At 43.5% G+C, this 24,959-nt stretch overlaps 1 protein-coding gene and 1 long non-coding RNA gene across 2 annotated transcripts; both read left to right on the top strand.

Annotated features, from left to right (window-relative positions):
* Positions 1-8,299: 8,299 nt before the first annotated feature.
* Positions 8,300-18,863, top strand: LOC142951263 (aconitate hydratase, mitochondrial-like). Its single transcript, XM_076092758.1, has 18 exons — positions 8,300-8,399; positions 10,712-10,848; positions 10,932-11,017; positions 12,684-12,987; positions 13,079-13,171; positions 13,263-13,421; positions 13,587-13,737; positions 13,818-13,922; positions 14,381-14,472; positions 14,973-15,078; positions 15,200-15,357; positions 15,437-15,510; positions 15,611-15,722; positions 15,804-16,082; positions 16,179-16,370; positions 16,687-16,819; positions 17,014-17,135; positions 17,247-18,863. The coding sequence occupies exons 1-18, from the start codon at positions 8,300-8,302 to the stop codon at positions 17,376-17,378; spliced, it is 2,535 nt and encodes an 844-aa protein (XP_075948873.1). The 3' UTR covers positions 17,379-18,863.
* A 4,458-nt stretch (positions 18,864-23,321) lies between these two features.
* On the top strand, positions 23,322-24,509 carry LOC142951245 (uncharacterized). The gene is made up of 3 exons (XR_012954564.1): positions 23,322-23,504; positions 23,624-23,976; positions 24,369-24,509. It is a non-coding gene; the product is annotated as an uncharacterized LOC142951245 (long non-coding RNA).
* Positions 24,510-24,959: the final 450 nt, after the last annotated feature.

Raw genomic sequence — 24,959 nt, 5'->3', positions numbered from 1 at the left:
GCGGAAGTTGGGCTAACAAAGTATGTGGATCCGGTACTTCTGCTTGAAAATCAACCACCACTTCATTGACCGCTCTTAAGTCATGTGTCAGGCGATATGAATTATCTGGCTTCTTTATTGGCAACAAAGGCGTGTTGCTCTGCGGGTCCTGTGTTATTCTTAAAACACCTGCCTTCAAAAGTCCTTCAATCTGTGGTTCAATTCCTCGGATTGCCTCTTCACTCAGTGGATACTGGTTCTTCCAAGGTGGTTTGACTCCTGGTCGGAGTTCAACTCTTACTGGTTGAGCTGACTTCACAAGTCCAATATCAGTACTATGCCGAGCCCACAAACCTTCTGGAACTTGTTTTAGCATCTCTTCTCTCATTGGGTCTGAGTCCATCTTAGTACTGCAGACTGGCTCATGTGTCATTCGCACAGCATGTGGCTGTCCTTGTCCTTGAGCAGAGATCATGATCTTAATGAACCTCTGATCCTCGCTCTTCCAGATGGCAAGATTCTCTGTTACGGGTGTAAAAACAGCTTCTTCTGCCTCCGCCATCATTTCTCCCACTTGCTTCGGCGTATGTTCTTCACACACCCACAAGGTCACATGTGGCACACTCTTCTCGATATCAAACTCTTTGTCCAAATAGTCATTTCTGTGTATCTTCATAGCTGCTCCTTGTGGTCCCAAAATTATACAGCCCGAATTTAGTTGAACTTGTTTTGGTTGTTGACTCAACCATTCTTCTGCGTATCCTTGAGCATCTTTTTTGAAATACTTGAGCGTGCAGTGAAATGGATACTCTGGAAGCTTCGCGTCGGGCATATTTACGATGATAAACTTTTCCCACAACTTAACTGGCTCAAGAAAATCTTCATTAAGATTTCCGATCCAACATACTGTAGAAGCTTCAGTCTCTGTTGTCATCAATAATTGGTGAACACTCTCGTTTGGCATTTCATCCTTTATACACTCCCTTTCTCTCTTTTCTCTCTCTTTATCTGTTCTCTCCTTCTCCCTCTCCCTTTCACTTTGCTCTCTCTATCCTGTTTCTCCCTTTCACTTTGCTCTCTCTATCCTGTTTCTCTTTTTCACTTTGCTCTCTCTTTCCTTCTATCCCTCTCTTTCAGCTCTCTCTCTTTTCGCTCTTTCTCATACTCTCTTCTCTCCCTGTCTTTTGTGCTTTCTCTCTCTTCTCCTTTTCTTTCTGCTCCTTCTCTGTACGTTCCCTCTTCGTTTGCTCTCTGTCCTCTCTTTTTCAAACAACTGGAGAATGCCAAGCTCCACTTGCCTCTTCTCCTTGCGTTTTCTCTTTTTTTTTCCTTCTTTTGCTCTGCCTTGTATGTTGATACAAGTCTAAATCAATTTTAATTACATCTGGGTTAAGAGTCCCCTCCACTGGCCATGGTTGGTCAATTTCAGGCCAGCGTTTATGCCATTTTTCCGATATATTTGCAATGTTTGCAATGCCTCTAATTAGAGGATTATTCTTCTGTACCACTTCAACAGGAGTGATTACCTTTGGATTTTTAGTATTATTTTTCCCCATTATAATGACTTCCTCTTATTTTCCGTTATTTGTACTTTAAGAATTAATTGCTACAATTAAAACTACTCAAGGCTATTTAGATTACTTCCCCCTTCAATTAACCAATTATCCAATTAACCAATTATCAAATTAACCAAGTATCACTTAACCAATTAACCAATTACCAATTCGCCAATTAGCAATTGACAAATTAACACATTCACACATTAACCAATTAACAAATTAATCAATTAACAAATTAACAAACCAATCTGTCAATCAATCAACAAATCAATCAATTATCCAATCAATCAATCAATCAATCACTATTCAGCTCAAATCATCAGACAGTCACCATATTGATGTACACCACAGCACAGATCAGAACAAAACAACGCACAATGACAAAAATGGACATCTGCAATTATCAGCAGAGGTTAGACCAAACAACCATATGCCATTAATTAATTAAATGCATTAACTGGTCAATCAGTTGCCAAGTTTTCTATTTATTTATTTAATTATTTATTTCTCCTATCTGCCTAGAGCATGTATTCTTTCATGTGTATAGGATCAGGTCAGTATCCTCTTCCGGACTATGTCAGAGCCATCGTTACGCCGTGACTAATATGCATGTGTCTTACCGTTAAGAAGTTGAGGGCCCCTCTTCATTAATCTTGCACGATACTATTTAGCCCACCTTATTCGTTACCATGAAGCTATTCTAAACTATTTATTTTCCTTTTTCCTTTTTCATCTTCCCCCTTTTTTTTTTTTCATTAAATTTAGCACGGAGCCTCACTTTAAACATCAAATCAACAGGACATGTCCATAACAAGAAGGTTCTTAATTTACGGTGTGTCCAAGCAACTCCACCTAACAATTCCACATAACAGCCCCAATTAATGACCAGCATTCAATCGAGAGAGCTCACCGTATGTGAAGTCGTCGGGAAACTGCCAGATCATTGCCGATCTGTTCGTGCCGCCATCTATGTCGTGTCTTGCATGCGACAGGTCTGTTGAAGTGATGAGGAAGGATGCTCCGTGGACACTGTTCTTGCTGGTATAATAAAGTTTATTACAAACAAGCAACACATGCCATTACGGACGTCTAGATCGTCCGGAGGTCTCAAGTCGAATCCGAAAGTCCCCGCCTTTAGGGCTCTCGCTTCATCTTTATATAGGGTACATGTCATGCAACATCTGGGCGGAACGTAAGAGAATGTATGTGGCCTCCTGATTCTACACATCCCCACTTCTGCCCCTGGTCTCCTGCACATCTGGTTTTCATCTAAGACAACTCTACTTGGGGTCTTCGCTGTATCGTTCAAGGCCTGAAAATATGCAAGGCCTGAAAATATACCACACTTTCTACCCTTTTCCAGCCGTGTTGAGGAAAAGTGTTCGTCTGCAGGAGGTTGGCTATTACACAGAGGAGGGAACTCCAACCCTTTCCTACAGGGAGAACTTGTACAGGTAAGTTTGTGTGCACATATTGTGTCTTGTACGTATGCTGTGGAGTTAGCATTGTATAAATCTTCACATGAATGAGTCTTACTAACATCTGTCGCATCTTTCAGGGTCTTTCGGAGGAGGAAAGGTCACGGCAGGGGCCAATATCATATGGACTCTGCAGATCCTCTTGAGTCAATGAATGAGAACGACTCTACAGACACTGCCATGGACCAGGAATCAACGGGTCACCACGAGTCTATTGCCAACCAACTAAGATCACAGAGTATCAACACTACTGACAGGACACCAAATGTCTTCACTAGATACAGGTCACAAAGTATCACCAGTACTGAAAGGACACAAAGTATCACCAGTACTGAAAGGACAAGAAGTATCTTCACTAGATACAGGTCACAAAGTATCACCAGTACTGAAAGGACACAAAGTATCACCAGTACTGAAAGGACACAAAGTATCACCAGTACTGAAAGGACAAGAAGTATCTTCACTAGATACAGGTCACAAAGTATCACCAGTACTGAAAGGACACAAAGTATCACCAGTACTGAAAGGACACAAAGTATCACCAGTACTGAAAGGACACAAAGTATCACCAGTACTGAAAGGACACAAAGTATCTTCACTAGATACAGGTCACAAAGTATCACCAGTACTGAAAGGACACAAAGTATCACCAGTACTGAAAGGACACAAAGTATCACCAGTACTGAAAGGACAAGAAGTATCTTCACTAGATACAGGTCACACCGTATCACCAGTACTGAAAGGACACAAAGTATCACCAGTACTGAAAGGACACAAAGTATCACCAGTACTGAAACTGACATTTCTTAACTTAGTGCTTTGTGTCCCTCAGGATTCACACAGTACACACACACGTGTATTCAACTGAAAGAGGTCCAGCAGGAGGTGCAGATGCTCAAACAGTGGACGAACACGCTTGTTCCCGTGGCAGACACGATGGCAAACTTTGCCTTAGAATCGCTAGGTGAGCCATCGTCATCATCTTCATCATCGTCTCATCACTATTCATACATGTGCTTTATTGTGGAACTTGTTCGGAGGTTGATTTCTAACTTTGTACGTGTGTCCTTTACTTGTGTGCATGCAGGAGCCAGAGTTTTACGTCACTTATCGTCGGACACATATTGCAACAAAGGAGCTGGAATATTGGATCGACTATTCTTCGGGTGCTATTTATCCAAAGCACAACGAAGAGTGATCCAGGTAGGAGTTACAGCCACATTGCTTTACAGTGTCTTGTAATTACACTTTTGAAACTTCTGGTATTTAATATCAAAGAACATGGAGGTAACAGTTGCAAAATGAAATTCTCTCCCCCTTAGGGACAGTCACCGTTGCTTCCAGGACAATGCTGGTCCTTTGCAGGCAGCCAAGGGCATTTATTCGTCTCCCTGTCGCACCCAGTCTCCATCACTCACGTGACACTCGGCCACATCCCAAAGAGCCAGTCCCCCGATGGACACATTTCAAGAGCACCGAGGGAATTTTCAATCTACGTAAGTCAGACATTTTCTGTCATCATCCTCGACATGTCATACACAACAAAAGGCTCCGCTCATCTCCGTTTCTTTTCTGTCTCTTCCAGGGAATGAGCACCACGGATGAGGAAGGCACCTACCTGGGGACACTGGTTTACGATCAGGACAGCGCAGCACTTCAGACCTTTGAACTGCCCGTGAGTATGATATAAGTTAGACAGAACAGCATCCATGAACGTGTTATTCGGTCACATTCAAAAACATTGTGAGGTTACCAGATTTCTCCACAACAAGCTTAATAAACAGAGATTAGCTTTAACTATTTATTGTTCTTCTGAGGATGAAACCTCGTCCTGCCATGTTAATGGCTGCAAGCTGTAGTTAAACTAACTATTAGAGATAGAGGTGGAGCTGCTATTAATACTATAGATTACAAACATGCAAAGACCATGTGGTCAACACAGATGCCAGGAACATCTGGAATTAAAACAAAATGTCTTCTTTATCGCTGATGTCCTATCCTTTCATTTGTGTCTCTGTTACATTGCCTGACTCCCTTTATCCATTTCTCTCTCTTGTCTCTGACCAGAATCCAGACATAGGGGTCTTCAGACATGTGAAGCTACAGATCACCAGCAACTGGGGACACATGGAGAACACCTGCCTCTATAGCTTTAGGGTTCATAGTAACTCAAAGGTATAGAAGGTAAATCAACACCTCTGTTCTTCCATGTCTGCGTGGGTTTCCTCCCACGGACCACACATGCCAGTTAATCTGGTGTGTTTGGTTCAAATTTACAAATAAAGTTTGAAATGTAAATTTGAAAATAACAATAAAACTTTGAAATGCAAATACTATGCTCTATGTATTCTATTCAACAATAAATGCAAATGTTCCAATGTTCCATCAAAGTGAAACTGTTCTTCATGTCTTTTGATTATTAACAAGGATTAGTGGACTAAACATTGAGGTAGCTTTTCACTTTTAGCCGCAGCTGGTCAACACTTTTTAATTAACATAACGATAATTCTGTGAATAAGATGCTGACAGGTCCAAACTAAACCTTGCTGTTGTTGGGTTTGTGTGATCTCTGCAAGAACATCCACTGTAACACCAGAGTGCAATGTGTATTGTAGTCTTTGTGTGGTTCAACAAGAACAACGGACTGACGAGTCTTCTCTAGCCATGTTAATGACTATGACATTTTTTATGACTCATTATGTTTTGGCAGTTTTATGGCACACTGCATTCTATGTTATATGATTTCTTTTATTTTATAATAACTATAAGGATGGCTTGTTATGAAGCCTTAGAGGATACATTTGATTCTAATGACGGTGGCTGATGGCGATAGACAGTCTTTTTTATTGTGACATAAAAGTAACTCGTAACTATAGCAGATGAATACATGTAGAGTAAAAATGCAAAATTTGAAGTACTGTAAATCAGAATAAATTGTTTTGGCCAGACTTTTACTTTTGTAAAAAAATCTTGAGAGTGTTGGGTTTGAAGCTGTTCATCTTTTATAGTCATCTCCCAAATACAACCTTCATTGCAACTAGTTGTCTGAAAAGGAGGGGTATCTTTGAAATCTTCCATTTTCCTCATTCATGGAGCATTGTCAGTGTGGACATAAAGCGAGATTGTATTTAAAATGATGATTGCTCCTTAACATACAACAAAAAACTCATCAAATTCATAAATACAACATTCTCAGAGTTTTATGATCTGATAGATTGTATAATATTTTTCACAGGAAAGGGCTGCATCTCAACTAGCACTGACTCTCTGAAGAGAAAGCCAATTAGAGCTGATCAGTAACAGCTGTGATAACTGCACAATGGGGTTATTTAACCTGCCATGTGGCACAGGCAGCATTTTCTGTTGGTGACTGAAGCGATGGAAGCTTTTTGGGCCTTGTTTATTTGTATGCTGACTGTCTGGCTTACCAAAGGTATTTATATTTGTTCTGTTTGAAGCTTGTATTCAATAAATTGGTCGTTGAGTATAGCAAAATTTAGGTATGTTAATTTCTGAAATGTCATTTAGCAGTGACAAATTTGTCTTATGTGCAATCAAACAGCAAAAACATTTGATTAACAGAAACCACTGTGTCCATAGGCTCTTGTTTGCCTGTTGGTGGCTCAACTGAAAGCAGCGCTAATGGGCTACAGAGGAGAATGAGAGGTGAGAATATTGGTGACTATTTTAACATTTGAGATTTTCTGAGCTTCTTCATCACCCTAAATTTCTTTTGTACTTTAGATCTGCCTCCCAATGACCTCTCCATTAAGAAGGCCCTTACACTTCACTATTCGCATGAGGCCATGTCTGTGCGAAAGTATAAAAAAGGTGAGCAGGTTCTGCTTAACGCTATTGGAAAAATGCAAGTTTGTGTACGTCTCAGGTTCCTGGTGTCATAATGTGGTTAGTTAAGTTTTCATTAATGCTTTTGGTGTTTGGATTCCAGAAAAATGTCTAAGCTACATCTGACTATGATCTGACTATAAGCTTTCAGGTATACAGTTGCTGCGTATTTATCATTAGACACCGTGAGAAGTGTATGTAGTGTTGTAGTAAAACATGTATATTTTAAATCTTTAAAGCCAAATATTAAGAGCAAGTGTTTGTTTTTCAGTTGAAGAACAGATGATTCTCAAAGCAGAAGTTGAAAATCACTTCTTAGATTTTAATTTATTATTCGAATGTCTTTATTTCAGTGACGGTGGAAGCCAAAGAAGTGGATGTTGCGGCATCAGCTCTCTACCTAAAGGTTCTTGTTGAAAGCAACGGCTCCCTCCTGGCCGACGGCGGCCTGGCGTCCAAGGGCAACGGCTCCCTCCTGGCCGACGGCGGCCTGGCGTCCAAGGGCAACGGCTCCCTCCTGGCCGACGGCGGCCTGGCGTCCAAGGGCAACGGCTCCCTCCTGGCCGACGGCGGCCTGGCGTCCAAGGGCAACGGCTCCCTCCTGGCCGACGGCGGCCTGGCGTCCAAGGGCAACGGCTCCCTCCTGGCCGACGGCGGCCTGGCGTCCAAGGGCAACGGCTCCCTCCTGGCCGACGGCGGCCTGGCGTCCAAGGGCAACGGCTCCCTGCTGGCCGACGGCGGCCTGGCGTCCAAGGGCAACGGCTCCCTGCTGGCCGACGGCGGCCTGGCGTCCAAGGGCAACGGCTCCCTGCTGGCCGACGGCGGCCTGGCGTCCAAGGGCAACGGCTCCCTGCTGGCCGACGGCGGCCTGGCGTCCAAGGGCAACGGCTCCCTGCTGGCCGACGGCGGCCTGGCGTCCAAGGGCAACGGCTCCCTGCTGGCCGACGGCGGCCTGGCGTCCAAGGGCAACGGCTCCCTGCTGGCCGACGGCGGTAGCTAAACAGTAGCGTCTTTCTGCTTGTCTGTACTTTTCTATCTGTTTTGAATAAAACTTTTTTTTAATGATATTTTGGTTTACTTATGTCTCTGGGGAGGGGAAGACGAATGGGGTCGGACAAAGTGCATCCTGGGATTTGATTATGTACTGTAGTCCCGCAGTGGAAAAATGTACAGGATTACAGCAGCATAGTAAATGGTGGAAACAAGAGTCAAGGTAAAAACAAGTATAAATGGTAACTAATATTAAACAAGTAAAAATCCACAATAACTAAAAATATTATATATACAGACATTTTTTTTACAGCACGGAATATTTATACAGTGCAAATTTTTCTTGTGATGGAAGCTGGTTGTGCAGCCTGACAGCAGCAGGAAGGACCTGCAGTACCTCCCCTTCACACACCGGGGTTGAATCAGCCAGTGGCTGAAGGAGCTGCCATGGGGTGGGAGGTGTTCATCAGGGATGATATCTTAGCCATCATCCTCCTGTCTCCCACCGTATCCAGTGGACACCCCAGCACACTGCTGACCTTCATGAGTTTGTTTAGTCTCTTCCTGTCCGCTGTTGAGATGCTGCTGCCCCAGCAGGCCACTCCATAAAATATGGTTGATACCACAGAGTCAAAGAAGGTCCTCAGGAGTGCTCCCTGCACTCCAAAAGACCTCAGTCTCCTCAGCAGGCATACACCCAGGCATTCCAACTTTATGTTAAAATTTCTGAAATATTCACTTAAATGCAGTAAAAGTGACATGGGAAGTAAAGCGCAGCTATCGGTAGAGGCACAAAATAACTCGTTTTTCAGTTGCCCAAGGTACAACAAAACACAAATTTTGATGATCATGACACCAAACTTGTTACTCAAGAAAATTCTCAAATTGATCAATAAGTTGATTCTCCTTCTGGGTAAAAATCTGCAGCTACTTGATTTCATTTCATCTCAAAACAATATGAATTTCTTATGAAACTAAAGGCATTACAATACAAGGTTGTCAAGTGGAAATTTCATTGTTTATTTAAAAGGTTAATGCATATGTTGGCCAACATATTGGCAGCCTGTGTGGGAGAAAAATGTATTTGTGTCTTGATGAGGAATTCACATTGTGGCCAGACTTCCTAGCCTAGGTGCTACTTCAGGCCCCCTGCTGTGTCGGCCCCTTGAATGACCAAATGCCAACTGTGTGTCCTTCCTGCAGGTCTGAATGTGAATGCCCCCCTTCTTGCCCTTTGTCATAGTCTCCCACTTACCTCCGTTTCCTCGTATTTACATAATAGTCTAACCACTGCTCTGGCTCCCTGTATAAAATGCTTCATTTTTTCGATGTCAACCCATCGGCTCAGATCTGCTCTGTCTGCTCTGTCTGCCAGTTTGCCGGCATGCTTAACAAACTCACCACAGCAACTTCTAAACTGGACTTGAATGATTTCTTCAACAGTCTTAAATGATATTTGTGTAAAATCAATCATATCCATAATCAAAATGTATCCATGTATATTCACATTCATACTGTGATATTGGCCTGTATCATTGTCATATGTTCTTCACGTCACTGAGACAGGGAGTCTACTAGACAGAGGATGGCTCACGTGTGTTCAGCCTGTCTTATTAAATTTACTCAGAAACATTAAGGGTTAAAGATGGAACAAAAAATAAACATGAAATCAGAAGATATTTATTTATTTATTCATCGAAGCTGTTTTGATAAAACGAGTAAATAGATTATATGAAGTTACCTCTCATCTTGTGAGAAAAGAGCCAGGAAGACGTTCAAATCAGGGAGTACAAAGTATAAAATAAATACCCACAATTATACATCATATTTCTTGTTTTCATGGTAACGTGATATGTTGCAGCAAAGTGCTGTCCCATTCCTATTTCCACCATTTCAAACCCTGACAGTCTCTCACACTCAACCACTTACCAGGTGACGTCAGTAAGTCCTTGAGGGTTCAGGGTTTGAGGGTTTAGGGGGGACATTGGGATATGGCCAGGGACTCTGGCTCCAGGGCACTACGTCGTGCTGCCCACCACCTTCCTGCCGGGCATCACAGAACGCTTCCTGCTACGCCTCTTCTGCCATTCCCATGTCACCGATGTTTGTGTGTGTGCATGTTTGATAATGGCAAAAACACTTGCTACGTCAAAATAACGTGACATCCTTGTTTTAGTTCGTTTTAAATTTGTATTCCGACCACACCTGTTTTTCTGCTGTGAGAAATGGAAACTGCTTCATGTGCTTCCCAATGGATTTTAGGGCAATGTTTGAAACAACAAATGTAAAATATTCATATAGTAAAGATGAAATCATTATGGTGTTGTAGTTTGCAAATATACAGCGTATTTATTTCAATATTTATATACCTTATTGCAAGAGTGCGTGACGTAGATGTTCCAAGTATTCTCACAATATGTTTATACTCTGAAAAAGAAAACCAAAAATGACAAATGATGCAACAAAACTGTTGGGAATGAGAAAAAACAAATAAAGTGGGAACAAATAATAAAAAAAACAAAGAAACTCAAAATATGAAAATATTGTGGACAATTTCTTTCACTTTTACAGGAACAGTACTTTTCTCAGATTGAACTGAGCTTTGTTCATCTTCAATCCTCACGCTCATCCTCCTTTCGTTCCATCTTTTTTGTGTGTGTAGGGAATTGAGGGGAGGATTTGCCATCTCCCTCTGTCTTCCAGTGTTTTCTACCTCAACCCACTCTGGTGACCACAGTCCACCTCCGCAGGGCTTCAGGACTCGGCCTTCCCAAACAGACGGGTGAAGAGGGCACTGTCTTTGTTCTTCTCTTGTTCCTTCTTTACACCCTGCTGTATTGTGTGTGTTGTGATCCACAGCTCCAGATGTGTATGCCATAGTGCGGTGTGAGAATGACACCATCAGGATGCAAGTTTTCAAGGCGGAGGGAAACCCCGAGTTCAACCTCAGAGCTGTTTTCTACAGGAGATACCCCGGCACACCCATCTCTATTGAGGTTTGACACATCCATATTCCACACACACACACAACCCTGTCTTGTGTGCAGTTGGTCGGCTGTGGGCCTGCGTGCTCGGCAAGGGTCGACTCCAGACGGCAGAGTCCGAGAGGAGTCGGAGCCACGTGATCGATCTGCGAGGCGGCCAATCCCGTTCAGGATGCCGAGGGTGCGTCTACCTTGAGACGTCCTCCAGCGTCTGCCTCACAGACTTGTGATGAACAGTGTCGTCTGGTAACTTCCTCCCAGGAAGAAGTTGATGGACGAACTAATAAAAACAAAAACTTCAAGGATGAAGTCAAAGGTGTATTTCACTATTCACTGTGTATTCTCTGTGGTGATCTGCTGGTCAGACGTGAAGGTGGGCATCCTTCATGACTTCAGCAGTCTAACAAAAGGAAATTTGAAACTGCTGCCAAAATAACTGTGTGCTATTATATTTAATATTAACAGTTCTAACTGCTGACATGATGAATTATTATAAAGTGAGACACACAAGCATTTTTTTTCCAAATGAATAATTCTTATGAATGCTACTCCAAGACGGGAATAAAAGGACATAATTGAGGTTTTATTTTGTATAAAAGATATTCAAATATCCTTACATGAAATGTGAATGCAAAAGATAATTCAGCGACCACATCGTTTTTTTACTCTTTAGCATACATACAAAATATATAATACAATACACAATAGCTCATTATTATTAGCATCCATTAGAGGTCTTTTTTAGGTTAGTGCCACAAGAAGCCACCGCTCAGTCTTTCAGCGCCGTAGATCGATACAGTTGTGGAAAACGACAGCACAATGTGAATTAAGTCCATGTTGAGTGCTTCATAATGCCATTTATTTTCATGTCATTGATCCCCATCGGTATGGTACCTGTTGGTTTTACACTGCAACAGTCACTCAGAGTGCAGTGTTTCTAGTGTTCAGTTAACTTCGAGCCACCTGCAGCATTTCCTCCACAGTCAGAAGTTTTTCTCTGGGTTTCCCAACGGCTTCCCCCCTCCTCGTCTCCACACCGTCAATCTTCTCCCAGTCTGAGAAAGTCACAGGTTTCACTCCTACAGGCGATAGAATACAAATCACATACGAAATCGGACTAATATTTACGCAGCCTTCTGATCTCAGGACTAAGACTAAATCTAAAGAGTCGTTGGTAAAATGAAGAATAGCATACATATCTATATGCATGTGGGTGTGCGTATATGCGTTTTAATCTGCGTCTGTATTGAAAATATGGAAAGTGTGTAGGCGTGTCTGAGAAAACACAGAAGAACCAAATATATCCACATTTAAGACACCTGCAGAAACAAACTGGTCCTCGCACATTTCCTGTCAGCGCGTGCTTTTTTCCGACGCGCCCCGGGAACCACGAACCAGCCGCCACTGCAGCGCTGCTAATATCATCACGGGCATGTTCAGCAGCGAGACAGACACAAACCACCACGTTTCTAATCGCATCCTTCACTTCCTGCTCAAGGTTGTCACAATAACAGGAGGCCGTTATCGCTCTAAAGCCCGGTCCAATGTCACTCCTCTGGCAAGGACGAAGACCGGCCCAAAGGGCTGAATGCGGTGTGTGTGTGTGTGTGTGTGTGTGTGTGGTGTTGCACAACTCTGCAGCTTCTTACAGCAGCAGAAAACCATAGCAACCACCAGCTGTATTTACTGGTTTCTATTCACCTATATCGCCAACTCTCGTCTGTCAGCCTGACCTTCGGTTTATCTTCTCACTTGTATTCTTCTTTAGCTAATTTATTTATTTGTTTTTATGTTGTAGCTGTCATCGTCTGACCGGTTCCTTGCTGAATCTTCCTCTAATGTTGCAGCAGCATCTTACTACAAATAGAATGTTGTTTAATTTTTCTGTCCAGGCTCAACCGGCCGCTCACCCTGTCGGAGAAGATCGTGTACGGCCACCTCGATGACCCCCACAAACAGGAGATCGACCGCGGTCGCACCTACCTGCGGCTACGTCCCGACCGCGTGGCCATGCAGGACGCCACGGCCCAGATGGCGATGCTCCAGTTCATCAGCAGCGGCCTGCCCAAGGTGGCCGTGCCCTCCACCATTCACTGTGACCATCTGATCGAGGCTCAGACCGGAGGGGTGAAGGATCTGGCCAGAGCGAAGGTGAGGGATCCTATTTGTATACTGTAATTCTGCTAATCTCTCAAAAGTGATCACTTGTTCACTTGCGTTCTCATCATGGTTCTCATCCCAGGAAGTCAACCACGAGGTCTACGACTTCCTGTCCAGCGCTGGGGCAAAATATGGAGTTGGCTTCTGGAAACCGGGCTCTGGAATCATCCATCAGGTATTACCACTGAAGTTTGGATGCAGTGCCTAGAAAACGACAAGCTACTGTAATTTTAGCACGGCAACGTTCCGATTTCGCACAAAAACAGATCATCCTGGAGAACTACGCCTACCCAGGAGTGATGCTCATTGGCACAGATTCCCACACACCAAACGGCGGCGGGCTCGGTTCCATTTGCATTGGCGTCGGAGGAGCAGACGCTGTGGACGTCATGGCAGGAATCGCCTGGGAGCTCAAGTGCCCCAAGGTGAGCGGAATACAATATGTTGCACACATTCTGTTGACCGTCTCGTCTTTTGACTTTTGTTTCCAGTCACACTTTTCCTGTGTTTTCTTTCTCAACCGTAGTTGTGTTTCTTTCTGCCTCTGAACTTTCTTCCCACGATTAATTCACCCGTCTCTTCCTTAAAAGGTGATCGGTGTGAAGTTGACCGGTACTCTCTCAGGCTGGACGTCTCCTAAGGATGTCATCCTGAAGGTGGCTGGCATCCTGACGGTGAAGGGCGGCACTGGGGCCATCGTAGAATACCACGGACCAGGAGTTGACTCCATTTCCTGCACTGGTCAGTAAAAAAAAAAAAAAAAGTGTTTTTTTATTTTTCTTCATAGCTGTTTGTCTCATATGTGTTTTCATTGTGTGCAGGTATGGCCACCATTTGCAACATGGGAGCAGAGATTGGAGCCACGACCTCTGTGTTTCCCTACAACCACCGCATGAAGACGTACCTGGAGAAGACGGGACGTGAACGTATGTTCAGGCTTTTGGTCATCCAATATTAATTAAAGTAATAACGTATTACTTTGCGTAGAGACGAGGGAAGAAAATACCATTATACAATCCATAGACGATAAACACAAAAAGCTTTTGTTTTAGATGAAGTAGGTAATGTCCTGAAGTTCCATCTGGGCCAGGATCACTGTCACTTCTCATCTCCCTCCATCAAACTGTATCTGTTCCCTCCGTCCGGCGTCAACTGTCAGAGAAACCCAAACTGCACAAAATCATAGATGCTTGCATTAGATCTGCACCTATAAACCATTTCACCTCCTTACAAATGAAAGCCGGATGCGAGTAATCAGCAGATATCTGTTCTGGAATTCTAAACTGCGTGTATGTCGGTGCCTATCTTCATGGAAAACCCGCCTGGTATAAATGAAAGCTCGGTGTCTTGTTAGTGTCTCAACACTCCTCTTGTGTCTTCCCAGAGATCGCTGCCCTGTCTGACGAATTCTCCGACTTGTTGGTGCCAGATGAAGGCTGCGAGTACGACGAGCTCATCGAGCTCAACCTGGACGAGGTCTGCACTTTTCTCTCTGCCTTCATTGGGTGCTTTAAAGCGCGTAGAGCGTCCGGAGAATACACGTAGAGAGTGACATGAAATAAAGGTCTCTGCTCTGGTGATTTATGAGCAAACCTGAATGTGGATTTGCATTAGAAAGTGTTTTTGTAGCCCGCTATAAACCAGACTGTTTATACTATTTTCATCTATTCTGACCACAGAACATTTGAACTTTCCTTTTTAGTTCTGTGAAGTCGGGAAAGTTGTAGGACCTTAGATCCAGGTCTGGATGGGGATATGACTCCTCTGAGCGTCAGTTACCAAAGCTGGAAGAACGTGATCTATCCGAATGCTCTCAGAGTTTTCTTCGACATCTCCAAATACACATGGCACCATTTATAATTAAACATGCCTGAACGGCACAAGTGAGAGGTTCACTTGCCTGCTTTAATTACAGAGAGAGAGGTTTGTTTGAGAATGACTCGAGTAACGTCAACGTTGTGTTCTTCTTTTTCTAGCTGAAGCCTCACATTAACGGGCCCTTCACCCCCGACCTGGCTCACCCAGTGTCTGAAATAGGTGCTGTTGCTGCGAAGAACGGCTGGCCGCTGGAGGTGAAAGTTGGTAAGAAGTGACCAGCGGTGGACAGGCTGCACAGTTTTTGGTCTGACTCCTGCTACATGTCAGAATGTGGGCGAAAGCGTCTTCAGCGAGATGCTCTCTGGCTCCTTTCCCCCTGTTTTAGGTCTGATCGGCAGCTGTACCAACTCCAGCTACGAGGACATGGGCCGCGCCGCCTCTGTGGCCAAGCAGGCTCTGGATAAAGGCCTGACGTGCAAAGCTCAGTTCACGGTCACCCCTGGCTCCGAGCAGATTCGTGCCACCATTGAGAGGGATGGATACGTGAGTGTTTGAGCACTAAAGAGTTGCACCTCCGCCACGCTGATAATATAAGCTCAGATGTGTTTGCGTCTTCCTGTAGTCAAAGATCCTTGGTGATGTTGGAGGGGTGGTCCTGGCCAACGCATGTGGACCATGCATTGGACAGTGGGACAGGTAAGTGTTTGTAACATGACCTACAGTGTCCAGAGAGTTCAATTCCACTTGTGTTTCCTTTGAGTTAATATGTGTGTGTGTGTGTGTGTTTTGCATTCAGGCAGGATGTGAAAAAGGGAGAGAAGAACACAATCGTCACGTCCTTTAACAGAAACTTCACTGCCAGGAACGATGCTAACCCTGCGACCCACGCCTTTGTTACCTCCCCTGAGGTAAACTCACTAGATCCGCACTGCACACTTGGCTAGTTATTGTACACACGACTCACATTTCCATCTCCTCTTCGTCCCCAGATTGTCACTGCCCTTTCAATCGCCGGCACGTTAAACTTCAACCCAGAGACGGATTACTTTACAGCCGCCAACGGCGAGAAGTTCAAGCTGGACCCCCCCTACGGGGATGAACTACCCGCCAAGGACTTTGACCCAGGCCAGGACACGTACCAGCACCCGCCCCCCGACGGCACCAGCATCAGGGTGGACGTCAGCCCCGAGAGCAACCGGCTACAGCTGCTCGAGCCCTTTGACAAGTGGAGCGGAAGTGATCTCGAGGACATGAAGGTCCTAATCAAGGTCTGATCTTTTTTTTTTTGAAATGGCACCCAACCCCTGCAGCAGTTAGTCTTTAAACCTTCTCACTGCACCTGTGTCTATTTGCTGCCTCCACAGGTGAAGGGCAAATGCACCACAGACCACATCAGCGCTGCGGGACCTTGGCTGAAGTTCCGCGGTCACCTGGATAACATCTCCAACAACATGCTGATCGGTGCCGTCAACAGCGAGAATGACGCCATCAACAAGCTCAAGAACTACCTGACGGGGGAGTACGGAGGAGTCCCCGACGTGGCCCGCCACTACAAGGTGAAAAAAGGGTGCAGGAGCTGGATTATTGGGCCAAAGCTGCTCTTTGGCAGCACATCTACACATTCCATCGGGTTTCCTTGTTTGTTAGCATTGTATTGGTTTTAAATTTGGATTCGGAGACTTGGAGTGGGCCTCCATAAATACTGGCTAATGGTATTTTTTTTTCACTTTGCTAGCATTGTCTCTTCAAATGCAATGCTGCATTGTTATTGTTGCTGGTGAACCACGCTGTAAACACTTAACATCAAAACCTACACCATAGGTATCTACAGCGGGACTCCCGTTAACCCTTTGTCCTTCCTGTTGTGCACAGGCCAACGGTGTGTCCTGGGTCGTGGTCGGTGATGACAACTACGGCGAGGGCTCCAGCAGAGAGCACGCCGCCCTGGAGCCCAGGCACCTGGGAGGAAGAGCCATCATTGTCAAGAGCTTCGCCAGAATTCACGGTACTGCACAACACCCGCTAGAGACGGGGATACTGTCTTAAGATTCGACATGTGAAGAGGAGTCTTGGATGTCCAGTCATTTTTGTAGTTTTTCTTGTATTTGTGTAAAGTAATGGTTGTTTTTGTCTGAAGTTAGGACTGTGTGAAATCTTACACATTCAATTATAACAAACCTGTCTCCCTCCCGTCCTCAGAAACCAACTTGAAGAAGCAGGGTGTGCTGCCACTGACGTTTAGCAACCCATCGGACTATGACAAGATCCGCCCCGATGACAAGGTCTCCATCAGAGGACTCAAAACCTTCGCTCCAGGAAAGGTAAGCGGGCATTACAGCTGAAAAATGGCTTGCTTGCTGTAACCTTTTCTCCAGCTGTTCATGAATAGCGGCCGCATTGAGAACCTCTCCTCTCCCTCCCGTTCTCCTCAGCATCTCACGGCAGTCGTGAAGCACGGCGACGGCAGCGAGGAGACCTTGGAACTGATCCACAGCTTTAACGAGACGCAGATCGAATGGTTCCAGGCAGGCTCCGCTCTCAACAGGATGAAGGAGCTGCAGTGAGGCGGTGGAACGAACATGTGGAGGAGAAGGGATTTTCAGAGGAGGGGGGGGGGCACCGGGTGGTCAGGATTGTGTGGGAAGAAGAATGTAGATGCTGTTTAGTGTCTGTCCCATCATCTGCATTAGCACACACAGTTTGGACTGAAGAAGTGTGACGATATACCTCAAAGAGTTAAATGTTGTCAGTTGATGCAATGATGGGACCTGGTCTTCGGTAAGATGATTCTAATACGGTCATTTGTCAGTCCGTAGCGTTCTTGGAGGTACTGTACGCTGCTGTGATTCAGAGTCAAACGTTAGAAACACACTAAGCTTGTTTTTGCAGCTCTTCAAACTGTCTTGAGCGTTGTGTTGCACACTACATGCCGATAATCAGCTGTAGTCAACCCACTGTCATACATTCAGCCTGCCCCGATGTTATTTACACTTCACCTTGAACTGGTAAATACTGCTGTTTGCTGCATCGCCGGGTCCATTTGTTTAGTATACGTGCAATGAGCATATGGATCCAAAGGAAACACGCATCATTAATGTATTTACTCGTATACTTTGCCCCCCCCAGTGGCCACGAGGAGTTACTGTCGTGTCTACAAGGCACAGCAGCGAGATCTCTTTATCTAGATTACAGTTTTGAAAGCAGCATGTAGTTGACGCAGCTGTTTTCTAGGGATTGTTGAAAGGCATTATTGGAAATGTAGTCAATCACATAAGTGCATGGGCCAGTTTGACCCTGTGAGTGGATCCAACATGAAAGTAAATTAAGCAAACGTAGCCTAACTTGAACATCGCGGATTACTTTATATCTAACAAGAGCATTTAGGGGTCCGTTTTAGTGTCCATGTTCTTTCAGCCATCACAGACATTTCCTAATGTACAGAAAGACGATGTTTTAATACTGTGTGAGAATACAGTTGAAGTCTCCTTCCCGGACCCCATCACTTCCTTAAACTGCCCCCCCCGATCAGTCCTGAACCTCTTTACGAGGTCGAACATAATCTGGTGTCCTGTGTTTTCAGTGCCCTTCATTTTGCAGTTTAACGTCTTTTACCTCAACAAAAACTGTATTGAAGAAAATGAATAACGGTCTGTTACTGGTGGAGAAAAATGTGAAACTGATATTGGACTGTAAATTATCACTTGTTTTCATTCAGTGACGTGGCAACACATAAGAACCCCAGATCACCGTGTCAGCCCGTTTTGCTGCTCTGTGGATATAATTAACCTCAACAAGGTGATCATTGCAACGGATCAGACACCGGATGTGTTTTTGTATTTATTTATACTGTATTTCCCGTCCCGGTCCCTGCAAACTGAATGCATCAAGAGGTGAACCAGATGAAGGATTACACCACTATCTTCCTCTAACCGACTGTATGTCAAGTGTTTTTGGTTACGTGTACATTCAAGTGTTATTTTTCTCCCAGATGTTTTCTTTATAACAGAAATACCAATCTGTTGTAAAATTAAAAAAAATCAAAGATCTGATTCATTTACGTTGGCTCCAGTGATGTGACTACAGTCTGTCTACGGTTAGAAATATACAGTTATGGTAAGTCCACAACCGGGGCACATCTGTCAAAAGGTACGGCCTGACACAGGCTCAGGCTGAATACATAGAGTAGTGCATGTCTGTGCAAATGCAGCAAGCAAATGCCCTGGCCTTGATTGCACTGATCAACTGAGATGCAAGACAAACCAGTCTGAAGAGCCTCTCTCTCTTCTTTATCTTATTCCAAAGGGGCCATGTGTTGCCCTCAAACCCAGAACCCAACCAGGACTCCTGGACTAATCTGATTACACACAACCTTATTTAGAAATATGCACCAGGAGGCCAATAGAAACAAAAATAATAGAAATCATAAAACGGGGATTCTCTAAAAGACAACAAAGTCCACAATATTAGGTCTTAGTGGAAGGCCCACTCAGGTGTTTTGCTTAATGGTAATTGTTGGGGAAAAATCGAAATGACTAATTACTATGCATTTAATAATCAGTGCATGTTATGCCTTTAAACAGAAGCTCATGTCCTCTGTAAGTGTTTAAAACTCTTTGCTTGTGTGAACTTTCACTCGCACTAGGTCTCTCAGCAAATGTTAAGACTATCAAGAAGCAGCTGACGGTCGAAAGAACATCTCAAGCTGTTTACCCTAAATAAGCCATAATAAACCTGTAGAGACGTCAATACTTACGCCTTGTTGATTTGCTACCATGACTTACTGATTATGAGAAAGTGACCCTAAGGCTAGAACAAATTGTTTAAAGTGTTGTACCAGACTTGGTGATAATAATGCTGTGTGAGCGCAGTGTGTGTGTGTGTGTGTGTGTGTGTGTTTTCCTTAGTGGCAGATGTCTTATCATGAATGTGGTTCTCAGCTGGTCTGGCTGTGGGACCCACCATCACCATCTTAATGACAAGAAAAAATATTAAATTATAAAATAGATATAGCTTTGTGATTCTGTTTAGGCCTTGCAGGCCCTGACGGCCCACCACTGGTTTACAAGTATAAATGTTTGGAGCTCAGAGGCAGACCTTTGAGCCGCCTTGATGAGACAACTTGTTTGTGTTTCAACTCTGTTCCTTCTTGCAAGAATAAATGTCCATGATTGATGATTTTTACACCAGTCTCGCGTGAATTTTTCTAACAGTAATCCACCATCACATGCACGACATAACACTTTAAATCCATCATTAACATAAGAGTAAAGTGCAAAGTCTTCAAGTGGAGTTAATGTGGGCAACTTGTTTTGATATATATGAATATCTCTCTCCTGCATGATTATAGAGTTCTATGGGACTCATACAAGCTCCTAGCTTTAACCAGAAGAACGCTTGAGTTAGAATAATAAAGATTTCAGTCCGCATGACGCCTGCATGCAAAGAACTGGAGACGCACTCATGGACTCTGCTGCTGTGTGATGACTACGAGTATTTAATGAACAAATTATATTAGGCTTCATACAAACAGTGAACAGAAAACAAATAGAAGATCTGTAGAAACCCAGTGGTGTGAATTTATTCTGACATGTTACACACTTTGATGAGCATTTTAATCTGTAAAAGAGTGAATATGTTTTTTTTTGCTGATGTCTGTGCGTGTGTGTCCGTTAATTAAAACCTCTTTAAGACTGGCCCTATTTTTAGGCCTCTGGTCGAAAATTGCATACCCATACTAAAGAGAGTGTATTTCTGCAACTACAAGGTCTATTTTAATAATTGTTTGATTGTATAATACAGGTAACACTTGGAAGATGTGCTGATATGTGTAAATATTGTGTATATGTTACTGGTTAATAACATATTTTCACATATGGCACAGCTCAAATTGAAAAAGTTGCAGTTTCGCCTGAAAAAAAGCACTTGTGTCTAAAATATTACTTGAAATAAGGCCTAAAAATGTTAATGGCATAGCCAAAGTCATAGCACAACAGGTTTTACAGTCTCTAAACTGATTTGACTTTGATTGAGTAAAGCAGGCCAGCATAAAAAAAAAGCATAAACCAAGCAAAGGCATGCAAAATTCTCATTTTTGGAAGCAGCAGTTGCATTGCTGTATTCTAATTTTATATACTATATAACTAAATATTAACTATATATTCACTTTTCTTATCACTGAGTGTTCAATAATCCTAATAAATCAGTTTGATACCATTTTGAATAATTTTGAGCAGTTATGATGTGTCATATCTGTCATTCATAACAATAACTGGCTCATAATGTGTGTCTATGTGACACTGGTAAGGCCTGTGATCGGCCGATTTACAAGTGTGAGACCATTTTAGATGTGGGATAGTCCAACGGGAGCCATGCGGGGGTGTTGGAGAATCTCCGTTTCTCTTTACTGACTAAAAATCGCAAAATGCAGGGCAAACCCCCCTCTCTACATGGATTGCTCCACCCCACAGAATCGTCTGCCATTTTGTCATTCATTCCGCCAGCGCATTGATCTCACTCACAGGCATGCAGCACAACATGGAGGACAGAGCTGCTCCGAAATCCGCTGGAATAAATCCGTTTTTCATCGCCAAAACCGTCAAAACGTAAGTTTTTTTACCCAATTATTTTTCTCGTGACCTGTGGCTGATGTTGGCATGCATACCCATAACTTTTGAGCGGTTTGAAAGAGAGTAATTTGGACGCCGCTGTGCGTTTCCGGGTCGAATCACGAGCCTGCTAGATGTGCTCATCCACCATGTGCGATCCGTGCTTCGTGATGAGAGATCATCCAAAGAGCACAGTTCGTCAATTTTTGGCCAAATTTGTGGCAAATCTTCTAGATATCTTCCAGATATGATCTTAGTTCATGTATAATTGTGTTTTGCAGTGTGTAAAATGGCTCCCATGGTTGTTTCGCCCAGAATCTCTTTGTTACACAGGTTCTTTTTATTTATTGTTTTATTATTTTATTCCTTTCGCAAAAGTGAATTGTACACATGTACACCACCCCCCCGCCCCCTTTAAAGGGGGCTCTCGTCCTTAAAAGGTAAAGCAAAAGTGGACTTGATCTCAGGCCTTTTGCGGGCTGAGTGGATGCAACTTTACATTGCAGAGGTCAGAGGTGAGATGTGACCTTAAGAACGCACGTGAACAAAATGGACGTGAAGAATTCCACAGTTGCTAGGTTCCGTCTTCATGTGCAGCATTTACAGAAGTTCATAATTTGAACGAAAACAAAGCCTCAAACCACACAAAGAACAGGTAAGTTACCAGCAATGCTGCACACTTGACATATGAAATGTCTTAAAACTTGAGACTGAACCGCTTTAAGCCTTGACTTGTCCGTCTGTCACTCACTCTCTGTGCAATATGTTTGTGTACAAGCCAATCAAGAAGAGAGCATGAAAGATCAGGCAGTACAAGTCAACAAACATGTCAATACTTTTATCCTATTTTTGTTTTTATTCATGTTAGTATTATATAGTTTAATGTACCTTCTAGCTGTGTATTACTCATAGGAAGAAGGAAGGCGAATGCACATACTGTATGCTGTTAATTGCATTTCCTAGCTGTCATTAATTCCATTACGTTATTGTTCATAGTGACAATATACACCATTTGTCGTAAAAAAGTCTCTGGCTGCGTCATTGTGTGTTGCTGACTATTCACCTCTCTGTCTTTCTACCCTTTTCCAGCCGTGTTGAGGAAAAGTGTTCGTCTGCAGGAGGTTGGCTATTACACAGAGGAGGGAACTCCAACCCTTTCCTACAGGGAGAACTTGTACAGGTAAGTTTGTGTGCACATATTGTGTCTTGTACGTATGCTGTGGAGTTAGCATTGTATAAATCTTCACATGAATGAGTCTTACTAACATCTGTCGCATCTTTCAGGGTCTTTCGGGGGAGGAAAGGTCACGGCAGGGGCCAATATCATATGGACTCTGCAGATCCTCTTGAGTCAATGAATGAGAACGACTCTACAGACACTGCCATGGACCAGGAATCAACGGGTCACCACGAGTCTATTGCCAACCAACTAAGATCACAGAGTATCAACACCACTGACAGGACACCAAGTGTCTTCACTAGATACAGGTCACACCGTATCATCACCAGTGACAGGACACCGAGTATCAACACTACTGACAGGACACAGATGATCCCATGGTTCCTGCTCCTGCTTCTTCTTGCTGTTGGTGAGTGATTTTAAACTTTTTGCCACAATCATTTCTAGTATACATGTAAATCCTGGGTCAGCTGGTTTTATTTCATTCCCCACATCAAACTGACATTTCTTAACTTAGTGCTTTGTGTCCCTCAGGATTCACACAGTACACACACACGTGTATTCAACTGAAAGAGGTCCAGCAGGAGGTGCAGATGCTCAAACAGTGGACGAACACGCTTGTTCCCGTGGCAGACACGATGGCAAACTTTGCCTTAGAATCGCTAGGTGAGCCATCGTCATCATCTTCATCATCGTCTCATCACTATTCATACATGTGCTTTATTGTGGAACTTGTTCGGAGGTTGATTTCTAACTTTGTACGTGTGTCCTTTACTTGTGTGCATGCAGGAGCCAGAGTTTTACGTCACTTATCGTCGGACACATATTGCAACAAAGGAGCTGGAATATTGGATCGACTATTCTTCGGGTGCTATTTATCCAAAGCACAACGAAGAGTGATCCAGGTAGGAGTTACAGCCACATTGCTTTACAGTGTCCTGTAATTACACTTTTGAAACTTCTGGTATTTAATATGAAAGAACATGGAGGTAACAGTTGCAAAATGAAATTCTCTCCCCCTTAGGGACAGTCACCGTTGCTTCCAGGACAATGCTGGTCCTTTGCAGGCAGCCAAGGGCATTTATTCGTCTCCCTGTCGCACCCAGTCTCCATCACTCACGTGACACTCGGCCACATCCCAAAGAGCCAGTCCCCCGATGGACACATTTCAAGAGCACCGAGGGAATTTTCAATCTACGTAAGTCAGACATTTTCTGTCATCATCCTCGACATGTCATACACAACAAAAGGCTCCGCTCATCTCCGTTTCTTTTCTGTCTCTTCCAGGGAATGAGCACCACGGATGAGGAAGGCACCTACCTGGGGACACTGGTTTACGATCAGGACAGCGCAGCACTTCAGACCTTTGAACTGCCCGTGAGTATGATATAAGTTAGACAGAACAGCATCCATGAACGTGTTATTCGGTCACATTCAAAAACATTGTGAGGTTACCAGATTTCTCCACAACAAGCTTAATAAACAGAGATTAGCTTTAACTATTTATTGTTCTTCTGAGGATGAAACCTCGTCCTGCCATGTTAATGGCTGCAAGCTGTAGTTAAACTAACTATTAGAGATAGAGGTGGAGCTGCTATTAATACTATAGATTACAAACATGCAAAGACCATGTGGTCAACACAGATGCCAGGAACATCTGGAATTAAAACAAAATGTCTTCTTTATCGCTGATGTCCTATCCTTTCATTTGTGTCTCTGTTACATTGCCTGACTCTCTTTATCCATTTCTCTCTCTTGTCTCTGACCAGAATCCAGACATAGGGGTCTTCAGATATGTGAAGCTACAGATCACCAGCAACTGGGGACACATGGAGAACACCTGCCTCTATAGCTTTAGGGTTCATAGTAACTCAAAGGTATAGAAGGTAAATCAACACCTCTGTTCTTCCATGTCTGCGTGGGTTTCCTCCCACGGACCACACATGCCAGTTAATCTGGTGTGTTTGGTTCAAATTTACAAATAAAGTTTGAAATGTAAATTTGAAAATAACAATAAAACTTTGAAATGCGAATACTATGCTCTATGTATTCTATTCAACAATAAATGCAAATGTTCCAATGTTCCATCAAAGTGAAACTGTTCTTCATGTCTTTTGATTATTAACAAGGATTAGTGGACTAAACATTGAGGTAGCTTTTCACTTTTAGCCGCAGCTGGTCAACACTTTTTAATTAACATAACGATAATTCTGTGAATAAGATGCTGACAGGTCCAAACTAAACCTTGCTGTTGTTGGGTTTGTGTGATCTCTGCAAGAACATCCACTGTAACACCAGAGTGCAATGTGTATTGTAGTCTTTGTGTGGTTCAACAAGAACAACGGACTGACGAGTCTTCT

Source organism: Anarhichas minor, unplaced genomic scaffold (assembly GCF_050575085.1).
Source record: "Anarhichas minor isolate MPS153535 unplaced genomic scaffold, ASM5057508v1 ptg000017l, whole genome shotgun sequence".
NCBI lineage: Eukaryota > Metazoa > Chordata > Actinopteri > Perciformes > Anarhichadidae > Anarhichas > Anarhichas minor.
The sequence above is the reverse complement of the archived record's forward strand: the minus strand, read 5'-3'. Positions and strand labels throughout refer to the sequence as shown.

Excerpts from the sequence above, each read along its gene's own strand:
- LOC142951263 (XM_076092758.1), top strand. The coding sequence starts at position 8,300 with ATGGGGTGGGAGGTGTTCATCAGGGATGATATCTTAGCCATCATCCTC. Across the intron at positions 13,172-13,262 it reads GCTCTGGAATCATCCATCAG|ATCATCCTGGAGAACTACGC; the intron begins GTATTACCACTG and ends GCACAAAAACAG. Across the intron at positions 16,820-17,013 it reads GAGCTTCGCCAGAATTCACG|AAACCAACTTGAAGAAGCAG; the intron begins GTACTGCACAAC and ends TCCCGTCCTCAG.